General features: G+C 41.7%; 2 protein-coding genes across 5 annotated transcripts; one reads left to right on the top strand and one right to left on the bottom strand.

Moving 5' to 3' along the window:
• Nucleotides 1-3,113: 3,113 nt before the first annotated feature.
• On the top strand, nt 3,114-14,023 carry slc45a1 (solute carrier family 45 member 1). 4 transcript variants are annotated; one of them, XM_049579517.1, is made up of 10 exons: nt 3,114-3,364; nt 3,981-4,421; nt 5,584-5,676; nt 7,421-7,645; nt 7,797-8,677; nt 8,774-8,927; nt 9,024-9,200; nt 9,321-9,526; nt 11,000-11,225; nt 12,441-14,023. In XM_049579517.1, exons 2-10 carry the CDS (start codon nt 4,001-4,003, stop codon nt 12,467-12,469), a joined length of 2,412 nt encoding a protein of 803 aa, XP_049435474.1. In that variant the 5' UTR covers nt 3,114-3,364; nt 3,981-4,000; the 3' UTR covers nt 12,470-14,023. The 4 variants fall into 4 exon arrangements, with proteins under 4 accessions (XP_049435474.1, XP_049435492.1, XP_049435466.1 ...); XM_049579535.1 differs by lacking the exon at nt 9,321-9,526; XM_049579509.1 differs by having other exon boundaries at nt 11,000-14,023.
• On the bottom strand, nt 13,529-16,525 carry si:ch211-222l21.1 (prothymosin alpha). Its single transcript, XM_049579545.1, has 5 exons — nt 16,019-16,525; nt 15,322-15,399; nt 14,849-14,912; nt 14,559-14,632; nt 13,529-14,429 (listed from the first exon to the last, which is right to left on the bottom strand). The coding sequence occupies exons 1-5, from the start codon at nt 16,067-16,069 to the stop codon at nt 14,358-14,360; spliced, it is 339 nt and encodes a 112-aa protein (XP_049435502.1). The 5' UTR covers nt 16,070-16,525; the 3' UTR covers nt 13,529-14,357.

The raw sequence follows: 16,525 nt of genomic DNA, 5'->3' as shown, positions 1-16,525 counted from the left end.
CTGGTTTAATTTTTTTGTCCCATTTTACCTGAATGCATTAAGTACTTAAAAACCGTTTCCCATAAAAAGTAAAGTGTAATGTGAAAATATTTTGGCTATAAGTCAGTTAATAAAATGCAACATTCTACTACTTTTGTTGTTACACCCCTACTGTTTTAGCTGCAGTACTGTTATTACCAGAAATCCTAACTATGATAACATGTTCAGTGACTGGCTGCTAATATTTAAAGAGCCCAAGATGTATAATCTAAGGGCCTGTGTCCACCTCTCTTTTTATATTGTTCTCAGGGAGGAGCGAGCATTTTCACAGCACTCCACCTTTCTTGTGCAGCCATTTTGAGCATTTGGAGTTGAAAAACTGAACTTTTCAGTAAGGCACAGGTGATGTCATGCTGCAGCAGTGTAAGCAGTAGTTATTGTAAGAAATGTGGCCAAGATTTACAAAAATGTTCATAAAACACGAGCACAGACCCAAATAGTTCAGCAAAAACAACTTAAAGAGGGGGAAAAAAATCAGCAGCTACTACCTGCAGTTTCACAGAAATCTGCCACCCACTCTACTGACCAGAGACTGACCTTCACCTTCTCAGCCTTGTCTAACTGAACCCGTCTGCTCAGGTCACCATAAGATGAGCCAGGCTGATACAAACCATTCACAGAATAAAGAATAACAAATATATTAATTTAAAATGTATTTGTTACTGCTGACTCATGAGTGTGTGTATTGCATTTCACAGCAGGACATGGCACATGAGTAACTGATAGCATTAAAAAAAGACTGCACTCTATTTAGGTGAGCAAACAGGCTCCCAGTATTGTGCACGCTGGCTGACTGTCACTGGTTTACTGGGACACTTGATGGAACTGACACCTCGTTAATGGAATTTGTTTCACCTGTGCTGTTCCTGTGAGGACAAGTCAAAATGTCAGAAGTGAAACAGGGTGTATTGGAGCCTCCCTCCTACACACTGACAGCGCTCTGTCTCTCACTGCTAATAGGCTTTTCTCACAGCACACACATTCGGACTGGTCATAGTGGTGAAAGCACAGGTGTTACTTATAACACTGATGATGGCTCTGTTGTATTTTAGTGTTTCAGTGGGAATAACAGTGAGCAGGCATGCACAAAACTGGAACCTGAAATCAAAGCAGCTAAATGGTATTGCCATCATTAAATACATTATGTGCACCTGTGCTCTCCTGACTGTGACAGGTCAAAATGTCCTCTGTGAAAAAAAGGTGTACCATGGATCTAATCATCCTCACTGTCACTGACTGAAAAAATGCACCAGTGACACATGCTTATATTCTGTTCTGAAATATCTGTCTCTTCCTTTACATACTATTATCTTAGGCTGAATTAGACTTGTATTGCTTTAGTGTTACATTACACTCTCCTCAGGGATAATTTCATCTTATTTAGCACTTAGTTAGGATGTATTTAACTAATCTTGCAGGCTCATATCTTTCGATGTCATAAATTTTATTTATTTGAGTCACATTTTTATCACAAATTATGTTATTCAGAACAGCTGCAATGCATTTAACCTTCCCTTTTCCCCATAAGTTTGTAAAAAAAAAATTTCATTTACACTATTTAACATTTTTATATTCTGAATATGTCTTCAAGTGAAGCTCTACAATGTTTCATATTTAAACCCAAGACACCATTTTAATTCATAGTCTTGATATTTTCTTGTTCTTTATGTGTAGTAGAGCCTGATTAATTTAGTAGCCGAAATCTCAAGCATTACTACTAGAATTTAAAATAAAGTTTGGTGGGTTATTAAACCTATTTATATGCAAATTCATTCTCTTAACTTTAATTTTATTTATTGCTTTTTTTCTTTTTTCTTATTTTACTCTCATATGTAGCTCTTTTTGCCCCATGATGCAACAGTTTTGTTAAAAAAAATCATTGTCTTTTATCATTATTATTATTATTGTTATTATTATTATTATTATTGTTATTATTATTATTATTATTATTATTTTACAGCACTTTATAACTTTGTTTTGAAAAGCACTATATGGTGAAGCACGTTTTGTTATCATGCAGCACAAACCTGGGATAACCTCCCAGATGATGTTAGATGTGCCCAGACTCTGACCACTTTCAAGCCAAAGCTAAAAACATTTATTTATTTATTTATTTTACTTTTTTTGACTGCAACCTTATTTTTGAACCCACTTTTAAATAATCTTTTTTTTTTTTTTTATCTTTGCACCTCTTGTCTGCACATTTGCTATTTTTAATGGTGAATTTTTAAATTGTAATTCATTAAGTAGCCTAATGAAATTTGCCTTTTATATCTTTTTTCTCTTTCCTCCTTTCTGTATACCTTATTATGTTTTATATTTTATTGCTCCGTAAAGCACATGGAATTGCCCTTGCATATGAAATGTATTTATTTATTATTTAAGAAAAGGGACAGTGTGCATTAATCAACATTTTAACAAATGTAAATGTACCTAGTTTTCAGCACTCCCATCGCATGCTGTAAAAAGGCATCCTAGAAAAATTTAAAACAACAATAAAATACAGCATGTAAAACATACATTATAGCAAAAAAAACCCACATCACATTTAATGCGGTTACAGAAAAAATCTACTATCACATGTTACAGTGAAATATTATTATTAAATAATGTTAATATTAAATATTCTTTTTTAATATAAATGTTAATATAATATAAAGCTGCCTTGCCTTGACTATATTAATAAAGGTTGTTGTCATTGTTATTATTATTATTATTATTTCCCCCAGTAAGTGAAACATGTCTTATATATCTAACAAAAAGATTGCAACCTCGTGCCTCAAAGAGAAACATCTACCTCTGTACCTTTACGTAAAATTAATAGTTAGTCAAATAATCATTGACTTACTTATATAATATAATATAATATAATATAATATAATATATATTCAGTTCTTAAGTACATTGAATAGATTTTTATTTATTTTATTTTATTTTACTTCATTTTATTTTATTTTTTAATTTAATTTAATTTAACTTCATTTTATCTTATTTTATTTAACTTTTTAATTTAATTTTACTTTATTTTATTTTATTTAACTTTATTTTATTTTAATTTCTTTTTTGTCCGCGGTGCTGATGTTGCAGGGAGGGGCGTGACGTCACGGGGAGAGACCGGGAGGAAGAAGCGAAGGGGGGAGGAGAAGAGGGGGAGCGAGAAGGGACGGAGGAGAGAGCGGGGGGATGACTGCATGAAAAGGCAAACACAAAACAACAATCATGACTCCTGTAATTCATCCTACGGGTTTTTTTCTTCATAAACCATAATGCTCGCTGTGCTTACCGACACAGTATGGCGCAATAAATGACGAGCCTCCCCGATAAGGTAATTATCATCTTTCACGTTTCAGTTTGCACGCCTGCCTCATCTTCTGACACATTGTGTGATCTTCACCTTAAGAGTTAAATGCCAAAGTCGAGGATGAAAATCGAGGATCATTAGAAGAAAGGATAAAAAAGCAATCGATCGGCTGCGTGGCGACATAAAGGATCTATCATGGTCAAATGTTTAGTTTAAATATGAGCGACAGTGATTCTCTGTCCTTGTAGCTGTGTCTAAAGCCATCGTTTTAAGCCCCCGCGGCTCCATTGTGTCCGATTTGAGCTTCCTCCATGAAATATTAAAATGGAAACAGGCTTCATGAGAGCGGTGCCGCATACTACACTGCTGTAGTCAGCCACGCCGAGCACATGGGCTTTGCGCACAACACTAACATGCGCATTGGTTGCAGTGCGTCGTGCCCATCACTGCTGTGCCATCGCTGCTGTCTGCTGATGACTGCAGTGTCCTCTTGGTAGCACTACATAACCATCAGCAGCTCTAAGTTACTCATGTGACTGCTGTGCTACACTGTGATGATCTTGAATGACCTCTAATGTGACAAATCAACCCAGAACAAGTTTTAACCTCACACTGTGCATCACCCTCTGACATGCTGCAGTGTACGCTGGCTTGAGAGAGATGTCATCTCCGGGCATGGGCACCCCCAGTGACCCCCTTTTGGCCAGTCCAGGAGGGAGGTTATCCACAGCTCAGGAAGGTCTCTGGAGGAGCTCACTCCCCAAAACTGTCAGCTTTCCCACGTCCTCCACTCGGCACCTCAGCCACCGAGCCAACAACTTCCAAAGACAGCCAAAGCGCAGGAAGCTGATAAGACCTTCGCCTCCTCCACCGCCCAACACACCCTGTCCCCTGGACCAGCTGGACCTCAGTGAGCTTCCCCCGAGGCGCACCTTCCAAGAGCTGCTCTTCAATGGCTGCATCCTATTTGGTATTGAATTTAGCTATGCCATGGAGACAGCGTATGTGACTCCTGTGCTTCTACAGATGGGTTTACCTGATCAGTTCTACAGCCTGGTGTGGTTTATCAGTCCCATCCTGGGTAAGTGAACAGCAGGGCGAGGTGACCACCTGGTGGACACATGTGATAAATGATCATGTCATTTTCAGCAGCAGTAATTTTGTGCATCTTACTATATAATGACGAAAACTCTGTGTGTGTGTCTGTTCCACGTTTTTCTCCTCACTGACTTGGTCAATCTATGTGAAATTTTAGAGGTTGATGGGAGGATGCGAATGAAGCAATACTACATCAATTGGCCAAAGGGGGGCGCTATAGCAACCAATTGAAATTGCAAACTTTGAATGGGCATATCTCATGCCCCGTATGTCGTAGAGACATGAAACTTTGCACAGAGATGCCTCTCCTCATGAGGAACAAATTTGCCTCAAGAACCCATAACTTCAGGTTTATAGATTTTTTTTTATTTTTTTTAGCCATTTTGAATTTTTTGAAAAAAAACATTTAAAATCGATCTCTTCCTAGGAAGTTTGACCAATCTGCATGAAACTCGGTGAACATAATCTAGGGACCAATATCTAAAGTTCCCTCTTGGCAAAAGTTGAAAAACTTACTAAAACTGAGCTTCTATAAGGCAATGAATATTGCGGAGGGCGTGGCTCATCACATAAAGGTGTATAACATCTCAAGGGTTTCACCCATCACCACGCAACTTTGTAGGCATATGACCACACATAATCTGAGGGGACCCCTCCATTATTGACCCCATCAAACAAAATGGGGGCGCTAGAGAGCTAATTTCCTATCTAGGCCTTCGCCATATCGATTTTTACTAAACTTGGTAGATATGTAGAACAGGATGCCTCAAGGTGACTGGAGAATTTAACTCTAATTGGCAACTGGGTGGCGCTATAACAAGAGAAAAATGCTTAAAAATGGCTAAAATGCGACTGATCACTGTGGCTCCCTCTGTGGCCCAATGTTTGGGGGTTTTTTTTCTAATTTTTGGTATGACTAAGTCATGGTATGGTATGCTGTACATAATCACGGAAACTGTCACTGTGTCATTCTGTCACTGTGTCATTCTGTCTGTCCCACGTTTTTCTACTCACTGACGTGGTCAATCTATGTGAAACTGCACATAGGCATTGAGGATTGGCATAGGTAGGAGGTGACAAAGCTACCAATGGGTATGGGCTAGTTATTTAAGAGTCTGCCTTCGTCCTTTGTCTTTGTCTTGAAGGATTCCTCGTTCAGCCTCTCCTCGGAGCATGGAGTGATCGTTGTACATCCCGATTTGGACGAAGGAGACCTTTTATTTTTGCCTTGGCTATAGGTAAGAAATGTAGTATTGTGCTTAGTAAGTACAACACTAAATGTAAGTACGCATGTAAGTCTACTTGTATAAATTTGGAGGACTTAAAGGTGCAGTTAGCAATTCTAATCCAATACACCTTTTGTCAAATACAGTGAATATCTATATTACTTTCTCTTATTGCTTCTGGCCTGAAGATGCATACTTTTGTCCTTGAAACCTCCCACTCTGCCTCTACACTACATGGCTCAGTGACACAATGTTCCTCCTCCAGCTGGAGAAAATTATGCTCACTCTGAAAGGATCAACAGACCCAATCTATAAGAGGTGGCAATCGTCTCTGACATACAGTATATAGAACTTGTCTTTAATTCCACCAGATTAGGATTTATAAGCATTAAATTGCCTGATATCTGTCATGACCACGTGCCTTTCAGTATGCAAAAAATTGTATGTAAATTTGGCTGATAGACCAGTTTTTTTAAGGGGGCAGAGGGGTTGACAGGTACAGGTGAGGGGTTGTTCTATTAGGTTTTTATGTCTTTCTTAAAATCCCTGGCTGTTGTGACCTTTCCAGGTTTAATTGTGATACCCTCATTGCACATGCATCAGTAAAGTGTTAAAACGAAATCCAGCGAATAACTCCTCACGGTCCACTCGCTGTCCACTCTGTTTGTGTGCTGGAAAAGATCCAGTATGCGGGGCACCCACTAGCTCACCTAGTAGAGTGGGTGCCCCATGTACAAAGGCTGTGTCCTTGCCACAGCAGCCGAGGATTTGATTCCAGCCCATGGCCCCTCACTGCATGTCATCCCCACTCTCTCATCCCCTTTCACGCAAAATTTGTCCTATCAAAGGCAAAAAAAAAAGCCCCAAAAATATCCTTAAAAGATCCAGTGTGCATACACAGCCCTGGTGCTTTAAACGGGAAACAAACAAAGGACACGACACTGTTTCTGCCTAACAGTCGAGCGTTCGTGATCGTGTACAGGACAGGGGAAAGGCCGTGGACGGTAAATCTGGTGTATGACGGGACGAGTGTATTTGTTTAGATGTCGAGCTCAAATAACTATCTTTCTCAAGGATTGCTGACTTCACCTTTAAGAGAGACAGACTAAGTTCAAAGTTATTTATCGTCAGATGACTACAATTACAAGAGCATTTGTTGCCATTGAAAAACTTGGGTCGCAGACTCCCTCCAACACTGTAATGTAAATACGTATACAAATAATGATAATGATAAAATCACACAAGTAGAAACAAAAAGAGAATCTAGATATAAGGATATAAAGTAGTGCAGGTTAAAATAAAGGGAAAAAAATGTGAAGTAAAGTGCTATTAATTAGTAGTTGCATTAATAGGCAGCATTGAACAGGAATTGGCTGAAGTAAAATGTACATGCATTGCAAGACTGTAAGTAAATTTGTATGTTCAGAGGTGAGTATGTATACACAGTGGGGGTCAGAGGTTATAATGGTCAAAACTGATGCAGCAGAGGCTGAGATATCCTGACTATTAGTAGGCCTACATAACATGAAGCATAAACACTGAATTTGACTTCTCCTATAATCCAGCTTGATGCACATATTTAATCTTTCCCAACCTTTAAATGGGGATGATTTGTACTCTTGCACTGAAATACCTTGCTGATGTCTCTTGAATATTTTCCTCTGACTTGAAAAAGCTCCTGCAGAGCTACAGAGGACATTAAATTGACTGTAAAATCGGTGGAGTTTCTGTTGAAACCTGCTTTTCTCCCTCACAGGGGCTCTGCTGGGTCTAACCCTGGTGCTGAACGGGCGGGACATTGGAGGTGTGATGGCTGACACTGCATCAAATCACAAGTGGGGGATTGTCCTGACAGTGTGCGGTGTGGTTCTGATGGACTTCAGCGCTGATTCAGCCGACAACCCGAGCCATGCCTACATGATGGATGTGTGCAGCCCTGAGGACCAGGATCGAGGGCTGAACATCCACGCACTACTGGCAGGTAAGACACACTTTACACAGACACAGAGTCAGGGGTTACTTTATCATTGTACAGCTGAAGCTATAACTTGAATTCTTTGAAGCTAATTTGGAGAAAACAGACAGCTTTCAAAGCAAATGGTATATTTCTGTTTTTTAATTTTGCTCTGCAGGTCTAGGAGGTGGATTTGGCTACATTGTGGGTGGGATCAACTGGGACCAGACACAGTTTGGAAGGTCGATGGGAGGTCAACTGCGGGTCATATACATGTTCACGAGTATCACTTTGGTGTTCGCCACAGCCATGACTCTGATGAGTATCCCCGAGCGGCCCCTACCAAAGAGCCAGCCGAACAAAAACTCCAGCAAAAACCATCTAAAAAGCCCGAGCCTGCCTCTTCCTCCCTCCCCCCCTGTCCCCCCTGGATCAGCTCTGGGACTGGATGAGGAAGATGAGGAGGGTCTGTACAGCTACAGCTTCTCAAAGTCTCACAACAACTCTGACCCTCTTGCCCATTCCTGCAGTGCCAATGCACGCCTCTGTGCTGGCCTCACCAGCCCCATATCACCCCTGAGCCCCCTCACCCCAAAATATGGCAGCTTCATCAGTAGGGACAGCTCACTCACAGGCATCAATGACTTTGCCTCTTCATTAGGAACCTCCTACATAGACAGTGTGCTCATAAACTGCTACACAGGTCAGCACACACCACAGGCCCTGGCCCCAAACTCCACCGCTGCACCCCTGCCCCCAGGGGACTCCCCTCCTCCTGACGAGTCCACACAGGGAGCAGGGAGCCATCCTGCGGAACAGACTCAGCCTGATGTGGTGTCCCATCCAGCTGGGGAAGCTCAGGACGCAGAAGTGCCGCAGCCTGAGGGAGATGCATCTCAGGTCACAGCTGGGGCTCACCCCGGTGCGGGGTCACACCGGGGCTCTTCTGCTGGTATCCTGAAGCGACCCCAGAGTCTTCCACTAATGGAGGAGCCCATGGCGACCCAGATTGTGGGGCTGGAGAACGGACGCAGGAGGACGGTGACCTTCAGCCAGCAGGTCGGGACGCATATTTTGAAATTGACAAAAGCTGTTTAGTCAATAGCCACCGCAGCATATTTAAAGACAGCGTGTGTGTTTTTTCCTCTGATGAAGGTGGCAAACATTTTGCTGAATGGTGTGCGCTATGAGAGTGATCTGAGTGAGAATGTGGAGACAGGAGAATCACAGATGTCGATGAAGCTGCTGTGTATTGCCATCTACAGGATGCCTCCCTCTCTGCGAAGTTTATGCACTAATCATTTTCTGGGTGAGGATTATCGCTGTTTAAATTTTGTTGCACATAAAACTGTCTGTCTGTCTGTATTAAATATTAACAGAGTTGATATTTATTTGCTCTTTATAGGCTGGCTGTCCTTTGAAGGCATGCTGCTCTTCTACACTGACTTCATGGGGGAGGTTGTGTTTGAAGGAGACCCCAAGGCACCCCACGACTCGGAGGCTTATCAACGGTATAATGCTGGTGTTAGCATGGGCTGCTGGGGCATGTGCATCTATGCATTCAGTGCTGCTTTCTACTCAGGTAAGCTACACTCACAATCCCAACACGTCTTGGATGTTACTGCAGCTCTGTCTTTCTTTCCTTGACAAGCTTTACACAAGTGCCTTCTGTTCCTCTCTGCGTTTCCTCTTCATCTTTCAGCCATATTGGAGAAACTGGAGGAGCGTTTCTCTCTTCGCACTCTATATTTTTTTGCCTACCTGGCGTTTGGTTTGGGCACGGGCCTGGCCACACTGTCCACCAACATCTACGTGGTACTTTCTCTCTGTGTCACCTATGGGGTGCTCTTCTCCTCTCTATGCACGCTGCCTTACTCTCTGCTGTGTGAATACTACCAGAGCCCTCAGGTCAGTATCTGGATATGGAACTTATGTAATTATAGTTGCTTCATGGTATTGACCAGGAACAATGTTTTTGTGTCTAAGTGAATAATGGCAAGAATCATTTTGAAACTGGTCCAGTATTGAGGGAGAGAGCTGCAGCCTCAAAACAGGTTATGATGTTATCACTTGAGGAAATAAGGCACTGTCATGTATATCAACTAAGAGTGCTTGTTTTTGCCACTGACAGGCTCAGATTGTTATTGTAAGTGTCTGACAACATTATGGAAAGGAGCCCTACAGAGGTCGACCAATTAACCTGCATGTCTTTGGACTGTGTGAGGAAGCTGGAGTACCCTGAGAAAACCCACGCTGACACAGCAGCCGGGGTTCAAACGATGAACCAGAAACCCTCTTGCTGTGAGGTGACAGTGCTAACCACTGCACCCTAAAAGAATTTAAAGTTATTTTTTTCTTTTTTTTGTACAAATGCTTTGTTATAATTGAAACTTGAAACCATTTTTTACACTGTAAGATAACCATCAATTTCCATACCACGGTACACTGCTGGAATTCTAATTAGAAAAACAAAAAACAGAGTTGGTGATTGCTGCAACAGTGAAAGATGAACCAAGACAACTTTTCAGCTTCAGTTTGCTTCTGGTAACTTTAAATGAATTGTTTTATGATGATAAAAATATTTAATTTAAATGGAGTCTGGTCAGTTTGGTGATAACAGTTTCAGAGCTGTGTCTTGTTAAACAAAAAAGATCTTACCCTTTAATTAACAAAAAACTTCCATAATGTTTTCACACAGTTATATAGCAATATGAGCCTGTCAGTGGCAAAAACGACCACTTTTAGTGGACGAAAATTGACAACACACGATTGCCCTGAGTGGTTACATTGCAGCCTTTTTGCCACAACTGGCTGCCTACCTGTCGCTCAATACTGGACCAATTTCAAAAATCGTTCCCATGAGTCATTTAGACACAAAAACATGAGTGAATATGGTCTAGGGTGAGAAATGATTAAGCTACCCTGCAAAAGGAATACATAAAGGTTTTGGGAAATGCGCTTATTCACTTTCTTGATGAGATTTAGTTTAGTCACAGCCAGCAGCCAGTTAGCTTAGCACAAAGACTGGAAACAGCAAACAAAATCCACGTATCAGCAACTCTAAAGCTCACTACTTGACATAATATAACTCCTTATTTCCTATCTGTATGATAACAGAAGTGTAACTAGGTAAGTGTGACTATTTCTTGATCTTTAGAGGTGCTGGTTGCCAGATTTTGTTACGTTTCCAGTCTTAATGCAGAGCTAAGCTAGTAAGATGCTAGCTGCAGCTTCATATTATGCGTACAGACATGAGAGCGGTAACAAAATTGAATGAGCACATTTCACATAAATGTTGACCCACTCATCCAACGCTGTAGTGATCTGTGGTGCACTACATACATTGATCATGTACCTAAACTGTTTGCGTACGTTTCTCAGTTTTGTGGCTCGTCAGAAGAAGGAACCAGACGAGGGATGGGGGTGGACATCTCTCTGCTCAGCTGCCAGTACTTCCTGGCTCAGATCCTGGTCTCTGTGGCGATGGGACCTCTGACCTCACTGGTGGGTGGGGCCCAGGGAGTGATGTACTTTGCAAGCCTGATGTCATTCGTGGGCTGCCTGTACTCCTCCCTCTGCGTGGTGTACCAGCTGCCCCCCCCTGAGGGTGAGCCCCCTGATAGCGAGACCCAGCCACTATTGGTGCACATTTAGAAAAGTCTCTCAATTTAGTTTACCTCACACATACACACACACACACACACACACACACACACTCTGAACGGGCACACGCTCTCACGCTGTCGCTTAGTGTCTGAGTGTGTTGACCATCACAGCACTGATAACGACAACAAAAAATCCACACTGCACATCCTGCCGCACACTGTACAGCACAATTCCATATATTGTTTCACACTGATCAGCGCTGCTCTTCTCAGAGCTAGACAGACAGACAGACAGACATTGGCCACTGCTCTAATATGTGTATACATGACCAGTGTGTTCATACAGTGTGTGTGCTCATGCATTTTTTCCTAACATTTGCAAATGAATGTGTGGCCTTTTTGAATGTGGGAGAAACGTGTGTGTGTGCGAGAGAAAGAGTGTGACCTCTTTAACGATAGATAAGCCGTTCTTCTGTCTGATTCTTTGCTGTAAAATCGTGCGTCATCTTTTTCTTGCTTGTTGGTGTTTAGTATAGAAATGTTGATCATGTACGTACAGGCTAACCACAGCTTTCCCCCTCTTTTTCTTCCTTTGATCAGTTGCCTAACGTCTGCATGAGCTGCAATGTAATCTCTCAAAGCCTTGTGTTAATGTTTTGTTTCGGTCACACGGCCAAGGGAATGTCTACCTGCCTGTTTCTCTGAGTTAGCATATTAGCATCACACCTTAGGCAGGATTTGTTTCTGACTAAACGAATGTGCTGCCAGTGTCCACTCACACTTGACGCTCCTTCATCAATTCAAGAGCTCTTTAATTTAGCAAACACTTAATATTCACTTGAAGCTGAACAACACTTAATCACAGTCTTGAAGGGCTTGTTCACATTTTAACAGCAAATAAAAAGACAACACTTTCCACACAATCCAGTCATAACGAGACTTACCAGTGAGCTATCCCCAAATTTCACACTTCGGTGCTGGGTGACTCTTAATCAAGACCCAAGTATGAGTACTAAGCCAATTAAGTAATTAATCAGCATATAGCCATGACAAAAAAAGACAACATGCTCGTACACAAACACTCAAAAACACAGAGAAATGTGTGCTGGTGGCAAATTCTGTCTGGGCCCTCACTAAGCCATGGTACAGCCGCAAGCTGTCACCCTAACTCCTGGCCATGCCATTGTAATAATGACAGTGATTCTTGTCATTATCAGGAAGAGGAGAAGTTGAAACTGGGGTGTGAATCAGCATTCAGTCGGAAACCGAACAAAACAGAGGAACAGCAAACAGGGAGAAGACTCATGTGAACTATGGGTAACCCTGAAGGTGGACTACACTGAAAGAAAAGACTGCGGGGGTTCATAGAGCCAGCAGCAAGTGCTTATGTCATCATTAGGGCGCATGCTAAAGGTAGTAGGCTTCTGCTCCACCACGCTCGGCCCATCGACTCAGTATAGTGATGTCCTTACGTTTGTTAGCCAACTTCCCTGACAGGAAGTATAATTTAAATTTCCATCCGAAAGAAGCTATCTTCATCAGCACAATGGTACATATATAATTTATTTTATACATCTGTTGTGCCATGGAATACAGCAGTATGTTCGTCTGTTGAGCCTCAACACGGGTGCACAGCCTGACTTCAGGACTTTAACAAAGGTTTACTTTATTATATAACTTGGTGAAGCCTACCATTGTGTTGGTTTCATTGATTGGTTCACACCAACGTTATGGTACAAGTCATAAGTGCTGTCTCAGCAGAATGTTGATTATTGCCTACTATTTAAGCCTCCTGGACTGACTGGATGCATGCCATGCTTACGTTTCTGAGGAAACTAACTGTATGGATCATGCTGTTGCAGCTTGCTTGAGAAAAAAAAACAAGTTTTGTGTCATATGGTACCACCAATTGCTCAATATTAGCAGTGTTACTGTAAAAGCTACTTTTATTCAGGGTTCAGTTAAAACTAAAAATGATCATTTTGCCATTTTGGACTCCTGTGTCAGTTATTGGTTTTCACTTGAAGCTCATACCAGTTGTCACCCCAGCTGACTTCTGAAATAATGAGCTGCAATCTTTAAGTCCACCACACGGGGGAGCTGGAGACACAAGACAGCAACCCAATGATTCTATGCACCCTTTTCCATTACCAAGTGAGGGAGATTATTCCTGTTCCTTCCTCCATCAAAGCCAGCCATTTTCCATGTTCAGAAAAAAATTGGGTCAAGTGACATCATCTCCTTATTAAGCCATGGTTTAAAGAAGCACCAATGCTGAGGTAACAAACACACAAATCAGATACCCTTAAGTAAAAAGACAATTTATTTGTTAATCAGAATATACAAAGCAGTGGCTGAAGTAACCGAATGTCATTCTGGTTCTGAAAAAGGCAGTCTTGGACACAAAACCGGGCTACCCAGCCATAACATAAAACTCATTGAAAACGTAAGAAAAAAAAAAGTATAAATGGTACAAACTTGCGTGGAATGCATACAGAACAAATGACCAAAGCTTCAAGATTTAAGAGGGGGTAATTAACATTGCAAAATCCTGCCTCCATGAAACAAGGTCAAGGAATCTTATCATGGAGGCGCAAGACAGAGCCCCTTTATTCATTTTGCACCATCTGTTATGTTATCAGGGCAGCCAAGCCAAGGATTAACTAGCAGCTCAACACAAAAAATAATGATGCCTCAACTAATAATGCTAACAACTGTCTATTAGCCCCTGCTTAAAACTTATCTTTGGTCCTTTAAGTGAATCTGAGAGAGGTCAACATGAGCCTTGGAGGTGAGCAGCTGCCTGTATGTATGAATCATCTGGTCAGCACTGACTTAATAGAGATTGTGCTTCTAACATACCGATATAAAACCTCAAGAAATGAAAATAACTGATCTTGTGATGTGGCCCGATTTGTACAAGTAGAAAAAAAAGCTCATTTTAAAGACCAATAAATAACATTTCATAAAAAAAGGATGCAGGGCCACTCTGTTTCAGGACTCCAGTGCAATGTGATAACATGGGAGCAAACAAAAAGAAATATTTCCTCAAAGCTACAGAAAGCACAAGCTCTACAACACGATGTTGACCAGGCTGGTAAGACAGTGCTGCAAACAAGTAGCAGGGCAGAGACCTAAGCCTCCACTTCTGCCTCTTTTGAATCTCCATTTTCCTCTGTCTTCTGCTTTTTTGTCTCCACCTTCTCCTATTTTTAAAAAAGAGGGAAAATATTTCAAGCATTAGCAAGGCATTAAGTTAACCGGATTAGTCAACATGTTAAAAAAAAAAAAAAAAAACAGTATTCAAATTATATTTCAGCCTGGTGACAACCCACCTCCTCCTCTTCAGCTGCACGCTTCACAGGCTGTGCATCAGTCTCCTCAGCAGGGGGCGCCTCCTCTGCTTTCCCTGTAACACACAGTATGTCACTTCAGAAAACACATCCTTTAGGTGTAATTCAGTCACAAAATTAATCTTATAAAATTTTCATCTCCAACTCAAGGCAACATGTGGTGACACCATTTACTGAAATGTGTAAAGCAAATCAAAAGCAACAAAGAAATGTAGAGCACTGTTGCTTCCAAGTCTTTTTGAACACAGAAATACAGCTTTACATGAACATACCATCTCCATTCTTGTGTTTCTCCTCTGCCTTTTTTTCCACTTTGTCACTGTGGTCAGCACCATTCTGAAAGAGGAGAGAAAATGTCAGTCCAGCTCACATCACATGTGATAATTGGGTTTTTATTGCATGAGCAGTGTAGTAAAGACAGAAAAAAATATTTAAACTATGACTCCCAAGCATATTTGAAATATTCCTCCCAGAGTCTTATATGTACAAGACTCCTCTAGGGACATTTATAAAAAGGCATGTGTGTGGAGCTCCTACTACTCCCTAGAGGATCAGCCACCAAGCAAGAGACCACAGTGGAAACGTCCAAAGGCTTGCTAGCTAACATCTGTGCCATTTCACAACCCAAACAAAGCGCTGTGCGGAGGAGCAGCTGAACAGGAGGGGGAGGCGGGTGCAGCGACACCTGCATGATGAGGGGCGCTAAGACAAAAGGCCATGAGGCTGGTCCTCGTCTCCAACTCACTGTGCCATTCGCAGGTGCGTCCCCGTTGTCGGTCTTCTCCTCCTCCTTTGCCTCCACTTCTTTCTTCTCTTTCAGCTCCTACAAAATAAAAGCACGCCTTATGATCAATGTGACGGTTCAGCGGAGAGTTTATTCTGAAGAGCCGCACGTTTTTTTAAACACCACGTCTGGTTTTGATTAAAAGAAAGCTCGTTTACTAGACCTGGGGGTTAAGTCTAATTCAAGGAAGACGTTGTTGGACATAATTAGTGGCGATGTTAAACGTTTTCATCTTCACCCGTAATGTAACGTTAACGTTACTGTGGCTTCCCGCCCACAGCAGCAGCTCCGCTTCACCAGCTGTACGTTACCGTTTCTACCGCTTTGTCTGCTCAACAAGACATTTTTAGCTAACCACATCACAAACGTTTCAGTTTCTAGACACAATAATTCGCTGTCGACGCCGAAAATTACAAATAAGTCACCTTCACAGTGCATGGCTGTCGACAAGTAACATTTCAACATAACAGACATTTAGTCATTTTCCCCAATTACCGTTTTAACTCAACGTTAACTAACGTTAACCGCCACGTTAACGACGGCTGTTAAACCTGAGCTACCTAAACAATTAAACAAGACAATACAACTTCGGAAAAAAGTTCCCAAAATCTTTTAACACGACAGTTCAACCGTAAAAAAAAACCTGAATGAAACGCACCTTGGCTGTAACCTCTGCAGTTGCGGTCGTATCAACAGCTGTGTCGGCCATGGCTAGTTTTGCAAATAAATTTAGATATTTATAATCCTGTTCAGAAAAAGATTTTCTCTTTTTAATTTCTTGGCTCTTTGCCTTCGTTTGGATAACGTTAGTCCAAAGGCGCTGAGAGAGAAATGATGTCTGCCCCTCTCCGCTTTTCTCTCGAGCTCGTTGAAAATCCACTCCCGTTGGATACAGCAGCTCGAGCCCGCACACGATTGGTCAATGTCGACCACCGGAGTATCTGATTGGAGGGTTATCCTGCCAATTTCCGCAAGACGTCCCGCCTACTAGCTATCTCACCGCTGATTGGTCAATTGTTTTAAAGCGCTGCACTAAAGACACTAGAGTTCTTTTTTCTATTACCCATCAGTTTGCGTTTGGTTTTTACCCAAATTTTGCACAATGGACGTAAAGTCGCCCGCTTTCAAAGTTATAACAACCCAAAAGAGTCTCTTCAAGGCTAAA

This window comes from Epinephelus fuscoguttatus, linkage group LG1, assembly GCF_011397635.1.
Source record: "Epinephelus fuscoguttatus linkage group LG1, E.fuscoguttatus.final_Chr_v1".
NCBI lineage: Eukaryota > Metazoa > Chordata > Actinopteri > Perciformes > Serranidae > Epinephelus > Epinephelus fuscoguttatus.
Note: the sequence above shows the minus strand (reverse complement) of the source record. Positions and strands in the feature narration are given on the sequence as shown.

What these genes read in the sequence shown, in the direction of transcription:
- slc45a1 (XM_049579509.1), top strand. Translation starts at nt 4,001, where the DNA reads ATGTCATCTCCGGGCATGGGCACCCCCAGTGACCCCCTTTTGGCCAGT. An exon ending in GTTTATCAGTCCCATCCTGG is followed by an intron (nt 4,422 to 5,583) that starts GTAAGTGAACAG and finishes TTTGTCTTGAAG; the next exon opens with GATTCCTCGTTCAGCCTCTC. An exon ending in ATGCACTAATCATTTTCTGG is followed by an intron (nt 8,928 to 9,023) that starts GTGAGGATTATC and finishes TGCTCTTTATAG; the next exon opens with GCTGGCTGTCCTTTGAAGGC.
- si:ch211-222l21.1 (XM_049579545.1), bottom strand. Translation starts at nt 16,069, where the DNA reads ATGGCCGACACAGCTGTTGATACGACCGCAACTGCAGAGGTTACAGCC. An exon ending in GAAACACAAGAATGGAGATG is followed by an intron (nt 14,633 to 14,848) that starts GTATGTTCATGT and finishes TGTGTGTTACAG; the next exon opens with GGAAAGCAGAGGAGGCGCCC. An exon ending in GTGCAGCTGAAGAGGAGGAG is followed by an intron (nt 14,430 to 14,558) that starts GTGGGTTGTCAC and finishes TTTTAAAAATAG; the next exon opens with GAGAAGGTGGAGACAAAAAA.